The sequence below is a fragment of the Olea europaea genome, chromosome 15 (genome assembly GCF_002742605.1).
Source record: "Olea europaea var. sylvestris chromosome 15, O_europaea_v1, whole genome shotgun sequence".
Classification (NCBI taxonomy): domain Eukaryota; kingdom Viridiplantae; phylum Streptophyta; class Magnoliopsida; order Lamiales; family Oleaceae; genus Olea; species Olea europaea.
In genome coordinates, this window is record NC_036251.1 from 14,160,788 (window position 1) to 14,179,512 (window position 18,725).

The 18,725-nt window shown below is 33.1% G+C and overlaps 1 protein-coding gene across 3 annotated transcripts in view; it reads left to right on the forward strand.

Moving 5' to 3' along the window:
• The first annotated feature begins 6 nt into the window (after window positions 1-6).
• The window catches only part of LOC111410243 (protein LNK2), a 30,112-nt gene continuing 11,393 nt past the window's right edge, over window positions 7-18,725 (forward strand). Inside the window, exons 1-5 of one of the 3 annotated variants that reach the window (XM_023040505.1) lie at window positions 7-217; window positions 6,621-6,957; window positions 7,039-7,168; window positions 12,094-12,400; window positions 12,551-12,628. In XM_023040505.1, the coding sequence (XP_022896273.1) occupies window positions 194-217; window positions 6,621-6,957; window positions 7,039-7,168; window positions 12,094-12,400; window positions 12,551-12,628 (876 nt within the window). In that variant the 5' untranslated portion in view covers window positions 7-193. The remainder of the gene's footprint in view (window positions 218-6,620; window positions 6,958-7,038; window positions 7,169-12,093; window positions 12,401-12,550; window positions 12,629-18,725) is intronic. The other 2 variants (XM_023040506.1, XM_023040507.1) reach the window with 2 other exon arrangements.

The following is an 18,725-nucleotide window of genomic DNA, read 5'->3' on the forward strand; positions in this document are numbered from 1 at the left end:
TTTTTTATCGTTTTATTCTTGGTATTTCTGTAATCACCTTGACTAATGCTCTTAATTTTATGGTTTAACGGTGGAATTTCCGAGAAAATTTGAGTGAAGAAGCTGGCAATGTTTGGCTTACATTTGCAGCAGTCCGTTGTAAAGTCTCGCTGTGGATTTGGAGTAGGGACTACTTTTGCTTGTTTTTCTAGCTATGTTTGATTGGAACGACGAAGAGGTACTCGAGTCTTTGTAATTTCACCTAATTTTCTTAGTTGTGCGAGAAATTGAAAGAAAAAACAAGGATAATCTTGAGTATATGTTTTGTTGGAGGGATTTTATTTTATTGTTTTATAATCTTTCTTTTGGCTAGATCATGCTAAAATCACCGTTATTAAAAAATATTAAATCATTTAAAGATGAAGGAACTAATTTCTTGAGCTCAATTTTTTATTTTATTTTATTGCATTTCATTTTTTTTTTCATCATCAAAAGTTTTTACTTGTTTTTTGCAAAGAAAAATTCGTGGGATTTAAAAGTTGGGTGTTGGAATATTATCATTTATTGAAGCAACAAGGTGAAGGAAGATTCCTCACTGTATTTTGCTCTGCTATTTATTATTTATTTGTTTAGGAAATGATCCATTGTTCTTGTTCTTTTTTAGATTATGTTCAGTATATGCAATAAACGACAAGATTTGTTAAATTTATTCTTTTAGAATAGTATTTGCATTATCTAAGAAGTAAAAAGTAAATATCAAGTCACAAATATAGTTATAGGATGGTTCATGTATAACTTTCATTAGTTAGTGTGACCAACATAGAATGGAAATCCAAAGAAATATTTATGCACTCTGCTGCTTGTCATGTCTATAAAGCTTTAGCTTAAAGAAATCTAATTATATGTGATTCTGTATTTTGTTCCATGGTCATGAAAAAATTGGTGTAATGAGAAACACCATCTTTATGCTATCTGCGTTGTTTGCTAGTTAGACTATTAATCTTATTAATTGGTTTCATTATGGATATTGAAGATGGTTTATAGTTAATTATGCGCATATTTTTATGTTTAAATTCTTCTGAATCTTTTATTTCTTGAGCGCTCGAGATTTGTGCCTATCCTCACGAAGATAAAATGTTTTAGCTCTTGATTGAACCTTTTTAGACATTGGGTGTTTCTTAATTATGTAGGTGAATATTTATTAAATGCCTTGGTTCCATCAAACATGTTGCAAATCAATTTAACTTTTACCATAACATTGTTTTTTGCCAAGAGATTCTGATCCTCTTGATGTAGCAGATAATGATATTTTTGTTGTAGTTTCAGTCAAATCAATCTACTCAAAAGCATTTTGTCCAATTTGTTAGGACTTTTTTCTCAAGTTGTTCTATCAAGTGATGAGATTATATTTTTTCTTGTCTCATTTTTCATGTCCACAGTAGAGATTGACTTAATTTTCTGGCATTGGATTTTGGGTTGCTTATTTTCACACTTTCGTCCTTTCGCTATCAGCAATGACCTATTTCTTGGTGACCAAGGCAAATTTTTTGTCAGTTGATGTTATTGAAACACTCGAAAGCGTAGTTTTCAAAAAAAGTCATGAATTTCCTAAAAGAAAGTTTAGTTTTCTCAACCACTTTAATTTCAATCATGTTTGTAATATCAAGATGTTTGCATTATATTATGGTAGTGTATTCCTTTATATTTAACTAGTGTTAGTTCAACCTATAGACCTTAGGAGTAATTACTGACACGGTTTTCCTAATTAAGCTCTTCCTATGATGCATGGTCACTCTTGTTAGGGCGACATGTCCATGTTGTGTTGAATCCTAACACTCAAGGACATGTATCCAACAAGCCTCAACTTTTTATATATTCTTTTAAGAAAAATGCTATTGAGTACCAGTGGTGCTAAAGTCCTAGTTTATATAGCATTACGTGAAAGATTCGGTTAAAGGTGAAATCTTGCTATTCATTTAATTGTACCTTTCATTTAATTTCTTTTAATGACATTTAGAATGTAACAAATTGGGAACGAGAAGAAGAAATGAGGAGGAAAATTCTGTAATTCAATTCAATATTAATCAAGTTGTTTGAAAATGAAAACCTAAGTCCCTGAAGGGGGTTTGTGTTCTAAGAGAACTTGTAAAAAATATCACTTGATAAATGACACTCCTAATGATAAAAAACTCCTAATAGATAAAACTACTGAAATTTAGATTCGATCATCTAGCCTTTTGCCTTAAGTAGACTTCTATTTGTTTACCATCATTTTTCCGTTAGTTGAAACGTGACTCCAATAAACTATGCCCCTCATAGGAGTCTTGTAATTTTAAATTGAGACATCGGAACTCTTCTTCAGTGATCCATGTATCTCAGTGGCAGTCGATCTCTCCATTCTTTCAAAAGTCAACGGTGGCCACCATCCTTAGATGCAATAATCTGATCATTAATAACCTCAACAATGACATCTTTCTGTATAGGCATCACAGAAGGAGCTCGTGGCATTGGAATAATTTTTTACCTGCGAAAATAGATGTAGATAATGCTGAAGGCTTAAAAGTGCCTCGATAAGGATTTAAATCGGCTATGTTGAAAACATGACTCATAATTATATTTGGTGGTGATTTATATGATGTGCATTAGTTCTGAGTTCTTTTATGATTAGAAAGGGGCCCATGGAGCAATCATTCATTTTTAATAGCAAGTTTTGGAAAACACCATGGAGCAACTCTATTAATCACGTAAACACCAACGTGAAATTCTTTTTATCTATTATTCAAGGAGTTAATTTTCCTTTTAATGGTTATTTGTACAAAAAGAGTTATACAAATTCATCATTCCTCTGTTTTTTCTGCATCAATCCCGTCTACTCTATAATTCCATAGTTATTATGCTTAGTTTTGCATTACAAGCTAAGGACAAAGATGATGAAAGAAATGCCAAGATATGAGATAAATTAATTGAACCAAGAGAAACCATTTTACAGTGTATAAACCACTGCCTCCTACGAGTCACACAATAAATAATCTTGGTGCTCCATCACAATATTTGTATGATGTATCCACCAACACCAAAACAACTAGCCTACCATGAAGAGATGGGCAAGCATCCATGTTATATTACTGATGCAAGGAACGGATATCCTTTCATCAGGCAAATAGCTACTTAGTGTCAAAAGTTTTTTTGGGATTGAATTAAATAGGGTGATATATGAGAATCGGGATTGAGTTGTACATGTATTGTGTAGAACCTGTTAAAAGGAGCAAAAAGAAGGTTGCTATAAGTACGATGTGAGATGGAGCAAGTGGTGTGGGGCTAGAGTCATGACAATGCTACCTGGTTCCTTTCTTATTTTGCTGACCTAAGTATACAAGTTGTGCTCCCTTTTCACGAATTGACGTTTAAGCAAGGATGAGATGATAATAAAATTTGCTTGGTAGACATGAAGACTTACAAAAAGTTATGGTGTGGATTTAGAATGATATAGAATCTCTTTGTAACTAGGCAGTAAAAATGAAACCTTCTACAATGCAGATAGTAGCTAGAGACTCCCACAGTAGATTGATGATTTGTCCAACCATATAGATAATTTAAAAAATGAAACTTATATGGGAAAACCTATGAAGTGGTAAAGGTTGCCAATATAGCAACGAGTCAGAAAAATTTAGCACAAGATGACTTACGATCAAGAATTGAAAATTACATGGTCTATTTAGTTGACAAGCTAGAGAAAGAACTATTTCACTCAAAAGTTGTTTGTTAACCTTCATAGGAATTAGTGTGCAATTCAATCTTCAAGAGCTACACCATTTTACAGCAGGGTGAAAATCAAGAAAATTTAAGAAGAATACAAGATTAGCTATTAATTTCTATCGGGTTAAGAATAACTGGTTAACTTTTATCATATCCAAATATTCAAAACAGTGCATAAAATTAAGTTTGAGACAGAAAACAACCATCTAATGAAGAGAAAAGAGCATTGAAACCTCAATTTTAATTTTACATCATTTCCAGCTCAAACATCTCCATTAACTACTTAGATGTTCATTAACTTAAGAAGCATGTTGATCGTGATGATATTTCCATATTAGCATGAGTCATGCTCAAATTTCTCTTCATCTCCGATGTGGTAGACTAGAACATGTTCCAGAGATGTGAGCGAGCGTGAAGAGGATAAGCATTTTCCGAAAATGATACAATTCCTTTAGCAAAATTCTCTTCTATTTTCTTGTCTTCAATGAGGGTGATATAGGTCAGTATCTTGCCTAGGTTACTAAAACTTGAGTATAGATTTAAGAAAGTAACATAGAGAACTAATGACAAATACCTAAAGGAATTAACTTGTTAACAGCAAGAGAGCCCTCTCCACTGGTAAGTTGTAGGATATTGCAGCTATTAGAGATACTAGATGTGCATGTCAAATTGTCAGTAGAACCATTGAAGAGGAGAAAATAGATCGAATGGACACGTCTCCTTTTTGTCTAAAAATAACAGTAGAAGGAATGACCATTGTTATATTCTTGAAACACATTTCAAGCTATAGAAAAGCATGACAGTCTACTCCTGTGCAGGTGATATTTTTTTGATGGATTCTTGTTGAATAATCGAAGTACAATAATCGTAAATGTGCCCATGGATTTTACACATTCAGATGAGTTGACATTTGGAGCTTTGCTTCTTGTGCTGCTATGGACACTGCCTAACCAAATTTTTGTACCTTTTTATTTTTTATTATTTATTTATTATTATTTTTTTTCAAGTCATCAAAGTAGATGGTAATCAGTGAGGTGGACCCAACCAATTCCTTTCATAATTGTCATGACCTGTGCAGATCGAGTTCCATGTTGCTGATTGTTGTCGATTTTATCCCATAAGTGGACGGATCGTAACAAGTAATAAAGTGGGCCTTTTGAGTCCGAATTATCGTTCCCTCGAGGAGTATACTTTATTACTCATTTTATTATTCCTAACTTCTATTTGATGAAAAAAAAAAATGATTGAATGTGATTTTTAAATTTAACTACTAAAAGTTTCATGAATGCAATAGAAAATGAGCAAAAATTCAAATAATGAATAGATATTAGGGCGGAACAATTTCACCTATTGATCACCTTTACTTCTAATATTGAGATTCATAAAATCTAAAGTAGTGTTCGGTCGAATTCTTCTATTGTATTCAATTTATCCCACTCGAATTCTTATTGAGCCTATTTAACTACTTCAATTCCATATCTCTTGCGAATCAAACTTGATTAAACGCACTAATAGTTCTAAGAATTCATTTTTGACCACAACAATTAATATAAGTATCTCTACACGTTATATTAATTTACCGGATTTTAGTATGTAGTCTAAACAAGAATTCGCATCTCTACACAATTATTGTTCACGAAATCATTGAATAATTGGCCTAAAAATTCAAAGGATTAAAAATATGATTAAAATCCACACATGTAATTATAACGAACAAGAATTTCAAATAAAAGAAATAAATATTTCCAAATCAGTTACATTGTTCGTCCTAAAATTAGATTAACTACTCATAGTATTGAAAGAAAAACAAGAAGTTATTATGGAAGACATCACCGGATTTTGAATAAGAATGTAGAATAAGAAATTAATTTTGCACCAAGATCTTCTTCCACTTCCAATTTATGCTTCAACCCTTGAATTGCTTGTTGTTTTGTTCTTTTGAATTCTTCTCTTTAATTTCCAAGTGTGTCTCTTGCCTCTCAATATGTGAATCTCTTCCAAAAATGTGATAAATTTGTATTTATAGGTGTCCTCTCGTGTATGTAGAAAGTAGGGTTTTTATGGATTTCAAAACAGGTAAAAAACACGCCCTAGATGCACCCAGGTGGCACCGCGGTGCTTTGGGTGAAAAATTTCGACGGTACTTTTTCCAGTATTTTTATCATAACTTTTTCTCTCGATGTCAAGATGCGTTAGAAAGCTAACTCAAAGGGTTACAACTTTACTTCAGACATCATTCTCCAATTAGATCGTCTGCTATGCCAAAAATTGGTCTCAATGTAAGGCTGAAATTTCGGAGTATAACTTTTCGGTTGAAAATTGATTTGCGATCATGTTTTGTCTAAATTTGATCCCTTTGTCATCTTCCTTCATCTAATTGACTCCTAACTCTCTCAGATCTTCATCGTGAGATTCGAAACAACTTTTGAATATTTGCAATTTAGTCCCCGAACTTTGAATCTCTTACAATTTAGCCATTTTCTCCAATTTTGTCCACTTTTGTTTCTTCCTTCAATTTTCTGTACGGTCATTAAATTTTACCTATTCAACACAAAATGCAATAATTTAGACCTTAATTCATCCGAGAAGCAACTAAATATCATCATTTTAAGCCTTGAATAAGTGAATAAAATACACTTATCACTGATAGTTATTTCTATTTTCATAAATAATTTCCTAATCATAGATTATCATGCTTCAAGTACCAGAACAGAAACGGAAACAAAATTTACTTCTTTGAGCTTTTGCAGTATTATTGGTCTTATTTTATCTCATTTGCACAACTATTCTCAACGCAGTTGTCTTGATACAATTTGTACCCCTTTCTTTCATTTTGTGAGAGTTTGTCAAAGATTTCTGACTATTTTTGTTCTGTTATATGTCAGTTAAATATCATATGGGGCGAGGCAGGGGATAGTGATGATCACATCGTTCCATATCCTGATCAAATCGAGGAGAAACCTCCAATTTTTTTTGGAGATTACACTAAGAAGGAGTTAAATCAGGAGATTTTGGATGTTACTCATGTTGAACAGAAGAAACCCACTATTATCAGGACTGAATATGGGAATGAACTCGAATGCAGTTCGAAGTATGACACTGGTGACCCTGCAATAGGACTTGCCCCGCAATTATTGAATGCTGGTAAAGCCGATCATGATTTTATGGGACCTCCTATTTCCAACAGAATGACTGGAATTTCACAGAGTTGCTCTTCAAAAGGTGATTAGTTTTTTCTTAGGCTAAAAATTCTCTGTTTCTAGTGATAATTTTCGTGTCCTAATCTTTTACATCTTTCGACAGATGATATGGCTCAATTTGACAAAGAATCTGAAATTTTTCAGAGTCGGAAAGTGGGCAAAGAAGAATGTGATTTTGTTGACTACGACTGGGAAAATATTGGAAGTTTTGATGACCTGGATAGGATATTTAGGTAATTCCAAATCTTCTTCTTCTCTTTATGCTTCATTAGCGTCCATTTCTATCAGCCTTACGCTATTGCTTTTCCCCTCGTCTTTTGTTCTGGAATTCTATTATAGCATTTTAGTGTACCTTTCCGTGAGAAATGTAATATCAGCATATTCAATAGTAACTTTGAATTTCAGTGGATTTAGATTTCAACTTATTTGGATTTGTCAGAAGTTGGTTTCAATAATTTGGATTTGATTTTCCTTGTTCATCAGTGAGCAACATTTGAGGATTGTGTCTAAGGCTTCGTCCTTATAGGATAATGGCCTTTTCTCATTTTCCAGGTTCACGAAAGTCAATTTTAGGCAACTGAGGTACTTATATAAGTAGCTTACCCTATCGACTCATAACATATAATTCACAATTCAATTTCTCAGATTCTTATACGATATCAGAACTTATTAGGGTTGTGGAAAATATTGTTTTTTGTAGCTTTCAATTTCATTGCTGCTAGTTCCTTTTTCTCACCTTCATATTCATTTGCGTCATCACAGCCACTGTTTTTTCCCCATTCTAAGACGGAAGTTTCAGTGATTTTCTGAATGCTTGGAATTACCAGACAATGCACAATGGCAGCCACCAGTCAAACCTATAAACAAGTTTTCCTTTCTATCCAAAAATCAAAAACTCCATATTCCTGTATATTTATCATCGCATGCTAAGATGATACAATCAATATATACAGGCACGATACAACTTTTCCTTTAGCTGAATGCTTTAATAACTCAATGTGATTCGCTTGTCGTTGAGTATGAATCACCTTGAATTAGTCTAGAAAATCGATCATACGAGGCCCAAGGTGATTCCAACTTCAATAGTTATCTTCACTTGAAATCCAAGAGGTAATTGCATATAAATTTCTTCCCTAAGCTCCTCATTTAAGAAGACATTCTTTACATCTAGTTGATGAAGAAACCATCTGAAATTTGCGGTAGGGGAAGAACTTTAACGTGTTCATGTTGGCTGGGCTAATTTCTCATTATAGACTATATGTTAGCATGTATCGTTTTTCAATAGCCATCACCTTGAATGTATCTACCATCCTATCATCTCTATACTTAACACACCCAATTGTTGTTTTTCCTGTTGTGGACTCCGTCAAAGTCCATGTCCCATTTTCTTTCTGTTGCTTTCATCTCCTCTTAAGAAGCAACCTTCCACTCTGGACTTCTAAAATCTTCTTTTACAGGTTTTGAGATTTATTCACTAGCTAGATTATGGATAGAAACTTTATAGGAATGTGGTAATCTATCATAGGAGTGAAGAGTAGAAGTTCAGGTTCCTTTTCTAAGAGCAATAGGAAGATCAAGGTTACTTTGCTAATCACAAGTAGGAATGGAGTCCAATTCAAGATAGAACTTTTGTAAAAGGAGGGAAAATGTAGGCCAAGGCATGGGGAAAAATCTCATATAATGGGAAGGCGTGAAAAAATGCTCAATTTTATGTTGACTGCCTAAAGGAGGGAAAAGGTATGGCCTTGGTGACAAAAGGCACACACATTTTACTCTCTCTCTCTCTCTTTTTAGTTGTCCACTTTATTTAATTTTTCTTTAATTTTTCAAAGGCTAAGTAAACTAATTAAATAAAACAAAGAGTTGATAAATAGAAAATTAGAAAGTAGAAGCACACAATTCACAACACATAATTTAAAAAAAAAATTATTTTGTAGCATAAGGGAGCCTAGGGAAAATAATTTTGAATTGGATGACAAGAAGATGAATTAGATAAAGAAGAGGAGATTGGATTGAAGCCCGATAAAGAGTTTGATAAGAGTTATGACTATGGTGCTATCTAAATTGTCTATTTAAGAATCATTAAGTGACTGTAGTATTTATAATTTATTTGAGACTTGCTTTTCAGTTGAAACTTAAAAATTTTGTTTAAATTTATGTTTGAAGTTAATGATTAAAATAACATTAAAAATCAAGAAAAGCCTTATTACACGTAAGCTCGTACGGCATGAGGCTTAACCTTACGGCCTTGTCACATATCACACCCTTTAGAACCGTGCAAGAGAGTTATCCATATTACCTGCTTAATACATTTCTTCAATATTCAAGTAAAGTAAGAGCGGGTGTTCGGGTTAAAGTTAAGAGCTTAGTTTATGTTGAGTTTCCTCATCAACATGTGTTTGAATTTCAATTATTGGCATAGAGATTTGAATTTTTCTTATTTAGGCAAATCGAAGGTAGAAATCCATATATATTCGGTAAAGTATGATTCAAAGTATGTCCCAAACATGATCTTCCTAAGAAGACTTTCCATTTGAAGAAAAATTTGGTAACAAAAGATATGTTGTTAAAGAAAATAACATCATAACTTAAAAACTTTTCAAGACGAGCAGTTATCGTATTTAACCTTTTTGTTTGTTAGGTATCCTAAGAATAGACGCATGATAGTTTTAAGGTCTTATAGGCTTTTAAATATACAATCAAACTATAAATAGATTGAATAATTCTGGCAAATATATATGCTAATTCTGATTAACATCCCCACTTAAATTGATGCTGAAAGATCGGAAGCATCAATTTTCCCACAAGGAATTGATGATCCTGTTGTAGCCTTGGTAATACGTTAACTATCTGAGGGTCAGTGGAAATATGAGGAAGAGAAATAACAAGGTTGTCTCAAGTTTCTCTAATAGAGTGACACTCCACCTCAATATGCTTAGTACGCTCATGAAAGACAGTATTGGTAGCAATCTAAATAACACTAATGTTATCAACACGGAGAGGAGTAAGATTGTTCAGAGAAATACTAAGCTCAGCTAAAAGTTCATGCAGCCAAAGAATTTTAGAACAAGCACACTTTCACTAAAAAAAAAAAAATAAAATATATATATTAAAGTAGACGCATGTATTTTTTTACAAATACCTGATATGAGCCCATATTCCAAAGAAAAAGGATTATCTTTCTCTCTTTGTCCATCATTGTGTGGTTTGTACGAGGTTAGCATTTACCAGGAAAACCAAAATGCTTATTGTTGAACCAACTTGTAAAAACTTTACTGGTAGAGAGGGGACACGTTTATTTATTTGTATATAATTTTCAACACATCTCCTCACATGCAGACTGAATTATTTTTTCATTAAAGGCTTGATGCCTGCACAACTTTTACAAATAGTGGCAGCAAGATTTGAATGCAAGACCTATCATTGCTCTAAAATTATAATGAACCAACTCATTTAAAAGCTTAAGATATTAGAGAAGGGGACACGTGTTTATTTGGATATAGTCTTGAACACTAATTTTCACCACTTATGGTTTTGTGTATGGTTAGGTAGGTCTACTAAATTTAGATCTTTTATGAGTCCTTTGGTGGTGATGTAGCATTTTTCTGTATCTCTTGTAAGATTTATGACTTTTGGATTCAACGCATAATAGTCCTCCGTTTAAATAGAGGCTCTTCAACAATTACTGTCCTAGTTAAATTGCTATCAAATATAGAAAGCTATTGACTAAACAAATTTGCCTATAACATACCATCAAGCTATAACTAGATTGAATAATTATGACAATATATATGCTAATCCTGATTGACATAACCAATACTGTGTAATATATATATTAAAATTACCTTGCAAAACGGATTCACGTGCACGAGAAAGTTGAATACATTAGGGTGGTTGAAAGGAATATAACAATTGAATATCTTTCAAATTAGAGATAAGCATGGATTTTATATTTTAAAATTATTTTGTTTTTCTAATTATTTTAAAAGATATATTATTAAGTAATAAAATAATACCCGTTAAATATATACCTTTGAAATGAAATAACTTGGGCTTAACTTATACGAATACATTTTCTTGTGCCCTGACATTTGTTATTCAATGAGAGCTACAAAATAAGCCCAATAGTGATATATCTTTTCTTTCTCCTACAATTCTTAAATATTAAGCCGAAACAAAATAAAATAAATTGACCGAGTGATCAATTAATCTTATGGACTTTATTGTGATTAACAAGGCTAAGGTGTAAATGGGTTTCTATTGTATAAATACTCAAAGATAATATAATAAAATTGATTCACTCTATTTTTTAAAATATGTAAAAAATTTCGGAGTGTTACACTACCAAATTCTGAAATTAGCAAAATGGAAAATTACCTAAATCCTAGCTCCAGTCTGGTAAATCTTGAACTGAAATTCTATTAGGACCTCCATTAGTTTGTCTTTGGGATAGGTGATGACCATAGTAATAGAGATTTTCAGGACTTGTGGATCCAAACCATTTTTAACCCTTTTGGGTTTGAGAATGCTTGAGAAAACACACTTAATGATTCTAAGATCAAGCTTACTGCGATTGATTTAATGAAAATGGCCTAAGGCATTATAAATAAGCACACACTCAAGGAGGCAATAAATATGCTCAGTGGATTTAAAAGTATCCTTCGATGACCAAATATATATTTGTTGTCAATTGCTTCCTAGTCAGTTTTCCATTTTTTTCTATCTTCATAAATTTTTATTTTTTATACCATCAAAATATTTTCAAGCAGGTCAATATCATAGTTCACTAATTGTGGCCGGGATTAATTTCTAGCCAAAAATTGGAAGTTTATGAATTGCATCTTTGCAGATTACCTTATGGAGTATGTATGACCAAAAAACAAAACTTGACCAAAAATTAAATTTCCACATGATCTGCATTCTAAATTAAGTTCTTCTCAGTTGTTATAATGCCACGTTGAATCCATGTGCCAATTTCCTACCCTATATTCTTTTTTCACAATCTATTATTTAAAAAGAAAACTAGGCTTGGTAAAGGAAACTGTTCCTTGTAATTCAATTTAACCTTTTATGTTGAGCTCCTTGATGTTTAATTTCACACGTCAGTCTTTCCTGACTGTATCTGTCTGGCTCAATATCAATGCAAGTGATTTTGCAGCAACAGTGACCCAATTTTTGGAGATCCAGCTGTTGGTAATGCTGGTGAGCTGTGGTCATCTTCCAAAGATGTAAATTACAGCACCATGAGAGCTACTCTTTTTTCAGGAGATTCTTCTGATTTGGAACTTCGAGCAATCAGGAACCAGTCAGAGAGATTTGAGAATGAATATTTAGATTCGAGCAACTCCTTTCTTCCTGAATATCAAAATTTGAACGAGATCACAACTGCTCCTTGGGATGTACAGGCAAGCTTAGATACTTTTGAACATTGTGGAGGTACAAGTAAGCTATTAAAGAATGAAAAGGTACAAAGGATGATGTGTATATTTTTGTTCAATGGTTCACTTTTATTCTTTTCCCAGAGAGTTGAAGGGCTTCGTTCACATTTGGCCAGCATGTTATATGTATTATATTGTTACATACTTAACATAATTTCATTCTGTTGCTCATTTTAGCAGACAAATTCTGATATGGGTGGAAAGAGCCAAGTATCCAGCATGCAACTTAATGATGGAACTACTGCCACAGACAAGGTAACTTAGTCTTTTACTCTTTCGAGGAGTATGAGACATTCACAAAACTTACTTTCGCTGTTTGATTTTTTGGTTGCTTTAATATTTCAAACATTTGTTCTGCTATGAGCTGGCATTCAGCACCTTCAAATGGATAAAACTTAAATACTTAATAGAATTTTGATCTAGTTAGGTCATGTTCTAATTTGATAATAGCCTGTAGTGTTCACTCAGTGTTTTGTATTTAAACAATTATACATTATTTTCCAATTGCATGTTTTATGAGCATTCTAGAACAACATTTAGTCAACTGATTATCTAAGGGTACAACAGTTTCTAGTGCACAAGTTGCTACAAAAAATTGCATGTCCCCAACTATTTTTTTTTCGGTTTCATATTCTTTTATCATTTTTGTATCCTTTATCTAAGAAATGAGTTTGATATAGAATTCGAAGACTGCTTATCAACATGCTAAAGCAGGTTCAATGGAATTGATTTTATTCACATCTTCCATGCTGCATTTTTGAGCAAAAATATCTGATGTGGGATAATCCTATTCCAAATAGGATTAGTTTTTCTTTTTCTTTCTTTTTTAGAATAGGATTTCTAATCTTTATTTATTAGAATAGGATTTTTTTTTCCTTTCTTTTATTAAGATTTCAGTTTTATTTTCTTTTAGGATTTTATTTTAGTTTCAGTAAGATTTGGAAATAATGTGGCCTGTACAAAGGCTTTGTGCACTTTTCAATAATCAATTTAAACATTGCAGTAAAATTATTCCCTACATAGTTTCTAGTATTTTAACTTTATTCTTGATTCAAGAATTTCAATTTCAGTTCCACACGGAAATTGCTAATAGAGCAAAGTTTGTCCTTAGCTATGGCTACTTATGGTGGTAGTGGTATGCATCCTCTTGACGATTGATTACCCCCAAGTATAACGCGGTAGTTGTAATATAGCTTTGGGATGTCGTATCCACAGGGAGATGGGAAATTGGTTAAAGGATCAAAAGCTTAGGGTTTTCTTCGTGCTTTGTGCAAGGAATTTATCAGTTTGAATGAAATGTAACTATCAATTGAGTGAAATGTAATTATTAATGATTGAAGTAACGAAGTTTGAATCAATGTGTGAAATAATGAAGCGCGGGAATTTCCTTGATTGGTTTGGATTAATCAATGTGAATCACTCATTCAAATCACTTTGAGAAATGACAATATACCTCAAGTATAATGCAGTAATCAAATCACCAATAAAATTGTATGAAATTGAAATTTAACTAATAGTTAATTTCACAATAGACAAAATATGATTGAATCTATAAGAAATATAGTAAAAGTTAAACCAATCTCACAACAATGCTTGAAGTTGAGACCTGAATCAATTGAATTTCACTTATAACTCTAGAATTTAGATTTTCTACAAGACATTCTCACTTTAATTCATTGGAATTAGATTCAAAATCAATTACATACATCAAGCATATTATATTAGCGAATCACAGCAATGGGATGATTGAAATTGGAATTCAATACATACTTCAATTATTCGATGAAAAGAACATTATTAAATCCATGAAAATCTAATACATAAACCAATTTCAAAACATATTCAATAAATAGAAAATAATAAACCTAGAATTGTTTATCAATGAAAAATCAAATGACATGTGTGAAGAGACATTGACATCACCGGCATTAATCGAGTTTATCCCTTGCTTCACCAAAGTTTTTTTAGCCTTCTATGGAGTTTCCTGGCCAAAGATGAGAGAAAAATGGAGTTCAGGTTCAATCTCCCACGTTCTGGAGTGTTTTTGGGCTTAAGAAATGTGTCAAAACGTGTTTCCATAAGTGATGGCGTCAATTTAGGAATTTGGCAAATTTGGTCTCGAAGAATAACTATGCGACCGCATGGTTATAAGCCATGCGGTCGCATAGAACAAATGTGTGGCTCCCAAAAGTTCTCTGGACCCTTCTATGCGATCGCATAGCTTTTAATTTTTTTTTCTCCGGACAGCTTTTAGTATTTTGGCCATAACTTTTCCTCCCGATGTCCGATTAAGGTGATTCAAGTTGCGTTGAAAAGCTAACACGAAGGGCTACAACTTTGCTTCAGAAATCATCTTCCAATTCGATCATTTTCCATGTCAAAAATAGGTCTTAATATGAGGCTGAAAATCGGTGCGTAACTTTTTCAATTAGGAATTGATTTGTGAAGATGTTATGGTAATATTTCACTTCTTTTGACTTCAAATTACACCCTATTAACTCCTAACTTTCCTGAATCATCATTCCATCGCCCGTCTCATTATGGATTATTTGCAACTTGGTCCCTGAACTTTGACTTTCTTCCACTTTGGCCCTTTTTACTCATTTCTTTCAAATTTCACATTTTCCATCAAATTACGACCTAGATCAAAATATAAGAGTAATGGGTGTATTTTGACATCAAATAATCATACGAATGCAACAATTAAGAGGGGAAAATATCATATTTTATATTCTTATCAGCGATGATCAGAGGATTGCAAAACCAACCTTGGTATAGAATTTGAAACTAATGATGGATACGTTTGAAGATGCAGTTGATAAGAATTTGCAGATTGCTACAACAAAAAACATGACAAGTGGCTAAAAAGTTCCCTTGAGTCCTAGCTAAGTTCGAATACTCACAAGATATCATGGATTCTATGAAAGTCTATCAAGGTGACAATAAATTAGAAAATCGATGCACCATTGACAACGAAGTATGCAATGTGATACTCAATCACAGGAGTAGTGATAACATGGTGTCCGAAGCATTTTTGAAAGCTTTACATTTGGCGATTAAAATTTTTTTCTTCTTGCTATCAAGTTCCACTAGTTAAAAGGGTGTAAGAAATTCAAGATATGGAAGTATGTATGAAGAAAGATTGATTGTAATTTATGTCCAATAATCATACAATGGAATGGGATAAAATTTATAATACACATGAAGTTGTAAATTGTTGGATTTTATGCGCAATAATAAAGAGATGAAAAAGAAAATCAACACAAGAATTTACGTGGTTTGACGGTGTGCCTATGTCTACGAGAGCGAAGCAGAGATAATGTTTATTCAGTAGTAAAAAATAGGGTTACAACATATTATTTATATTAACCCTAGCCTGGGCCCATATAAGACTTTAAGGCCCGTACAAGAAATACCCTTGTACCGTACCGCAGGGGCATCGACCTATTTGATCTAGGACCTGTTTTCACTCTATATGAGCCACATGTACAATATAAATAAGGAAAATTCTAATATCCTAAAACTAATAAGCAATCAATGCATATTTTACACTACAATAATTATGGAATGGAGATATTCTCCAATCAATTCGGCTCCCATCCTTATTTGATATGATTTGGGTTTTTACACTCCCCCACAGGTTGGATCATAAATGGTAATCATGTTCAACTTGCATATGAAATCATTTGAAGCTTGGTCGGGTAGTCCCTTGGTAAAAATATTAGCAACTTGCTCTTGTATAGGAACATGATTCATGCAAATGGTCCCTTGCTCAACCTTTTCTTTTATGAAGTGCTATCAACTTCCCTATACTTGGTGTGATCATGTTGGATTGGATTAAGTAAGATATTGATCGTTGCCTTATATCATAATAGGTTTTGATAGGAAACTTTACTTTAACATGCAATTCTTCTAGAAGCTTTCTCAGCCACAGTCCTCATATTCCTTATGCTACAGCTTTGAACTTGGCCTCAACATTGTCTCTGGCAACTACATTTTGTTTCTTACTTCTCTAAGTTACGAGATTTCCCCACACATGGGTACAATAACCATTACTTGATCTTCTGTCTTCTATTGAACCTGCTCAATTTGCATCTGTGAAAATTTCAACCTTCTTCCTTTCACTCGTCTTGAAAAATAGTCATTTTCTAGGGAATCCCTTGAGGTATTTTAGTATCTTGTAGGCTGCTTCTGGTTTACTGTCCTTTGGAGAGTGCATTTGTTAACTTACACGTCTCTATGCGAATGCAATATCAGGTTTAGTGTGTGTCAAGCAGATTAATTTTTCAACTAGTCTTTGGTATCTATCTATTTCCACTTGATTTCCAACATCTTCATGTCTTTTTTCCGATTTAATAGGTGTATCACTTGCTTGCAACCTAGCATGCTGGTTTCGGTTAAGAGATCAATAACATATTTACGATGTGAAAAATTGATTCCATTTTTTATCTTGCCACCTCCATTCCCAAGAAGTATCGTATTTATCCCAGATCTTTCACCTCGAATTCGATGGCAAGACATTTCTTTAGTTTTTCAGTCTCTACATTCTCTCCTGTCAGAACGATAAATTCGGCTCTGCAATAGAGCTTTGTACTTCTTTTCCTTCTGTTATCTTGTTATTTCGTATTATCTCATATGGAAGAAATTAATTTTCACCATCTTAAGACATCTACTCTCTCAAACTTCTATTCACGGATAGAGTTCTATCGAAGATTAATCGGAAAAACTCTTTGTGCCTATTGTTCAAAATGAGATGTCTTTTTCATTGCCTATATAACATGTTTGAAAGACATACTATTTGATGCATTACCTATGATTGAAAGACATACTATAGAGGATCCCAACCCTATGCACTTTTTTATAGGTTCCAAGCGACCTAATGAAAAGGCACAAAACATGTTTCATCCCATCCTGCAAGCGATGACTATATTTGAATGTTAACGAAGGAAAAACAACTCTTGTTGATCCTAATAGCATATCCATTCCTGAATGTTAAAATGATCACGATCTATCTATTGCTCTTAGTAAACAAATTACGTTGTGCACTCTGCATTGTGTCTCTTCGTATAGAGCCTTTAGAACCTAGTAAGTCTAGAAATTCTAAAATCTGTGCAGGAAGCCCTAAAAATTCTCACATGAATAGATGCAGTCCTAGAAGAGATTAGGCAACTAGAAAACCTGGCACTTGCAAATTGAGACCTACCAAGAGGTAAGACTCATGTGGGCTACAAATGGTATATGATTTTATATACAAGGCAAGTCAAATGGTTGATACTTAATAGATATATGGACAGACATTGCTAGAGGACCCACTTATGGACGCAGTTAGTGTTCTTATAGCCAACTTGGAATAGTCTCTCTAATCCAGTGTTGAGAATGCATTCCTCACTGAAGATCTTGAGGAGGATGTATGCATGCAACTAAAAATAGGTTTTTGAGAAACTTCAAGGAAAAAAATTTGACAAAAGTATTGTTATGGCTCTAAAGTATATAATTTATGTTCCAAATCCAATTTGGAATTTCAAATATTGTAAAAGCTAAGTTTGTCATACTATGTTACAGACACTCAATTAGAGTAAGCTCACTATTCTGATAATGTAGGTGGAATACCTGTGGACTAGAAATGGTATTTGTTTTTAAATGCAAGGTTGGTTGAATGATCTGCCGAAAGACTCATTGTGAAAAGAGTATACTCTTACCAGTGGTATAAGCTACCAAAATGGGCATGATTAGAGTTCTTGCAACCAATTTAGAATTGTCTCTGCACACACTTGGTATTGAGAAAGCATTCCTCAGCAAGGTTGAGAGGGTGTATGCATGAAAACTAAGGTTTGAGGAAAAGAAATGTTGCAACTTAAAGATCTTATATGGCCTGAATTGTCACCGAAGGCATGGATTGATATGTATTCCAAATCCAAAGCTTAATATAATCATAAAGTCAAGTTGATAACACTATGTTATACACCTTATCTGAATAAGCTCATTGTTCTTATAATATATGTGGATGGCATTATCTTGACTTGAAATACTGAAGTATAAATAAGAGAACTTGAGAAACTACTCATTATGGAATTTGCAATAAAGGAAAAGAGCTTCGAGATACTTTCTACTGATGAAGGTGGCTTGGTTTAGTAAGTGAATTGCAGTTTCAGATAGAAAGTACACGCTACTTAAGTGTAATCCTTGTATTGAGGAGAGTTGCCAGCTATGATTTGATTAGCTCGTATCAATGATAGCCATCTTCAATTTCCTATTTTGGTTAGAATTCTTCTACAGAACCCAAGTTCTCTACATTCATGTATTCTTTGTACACAGTGTTGTATTTATTCAATAAAATCAAAATATTATTCCT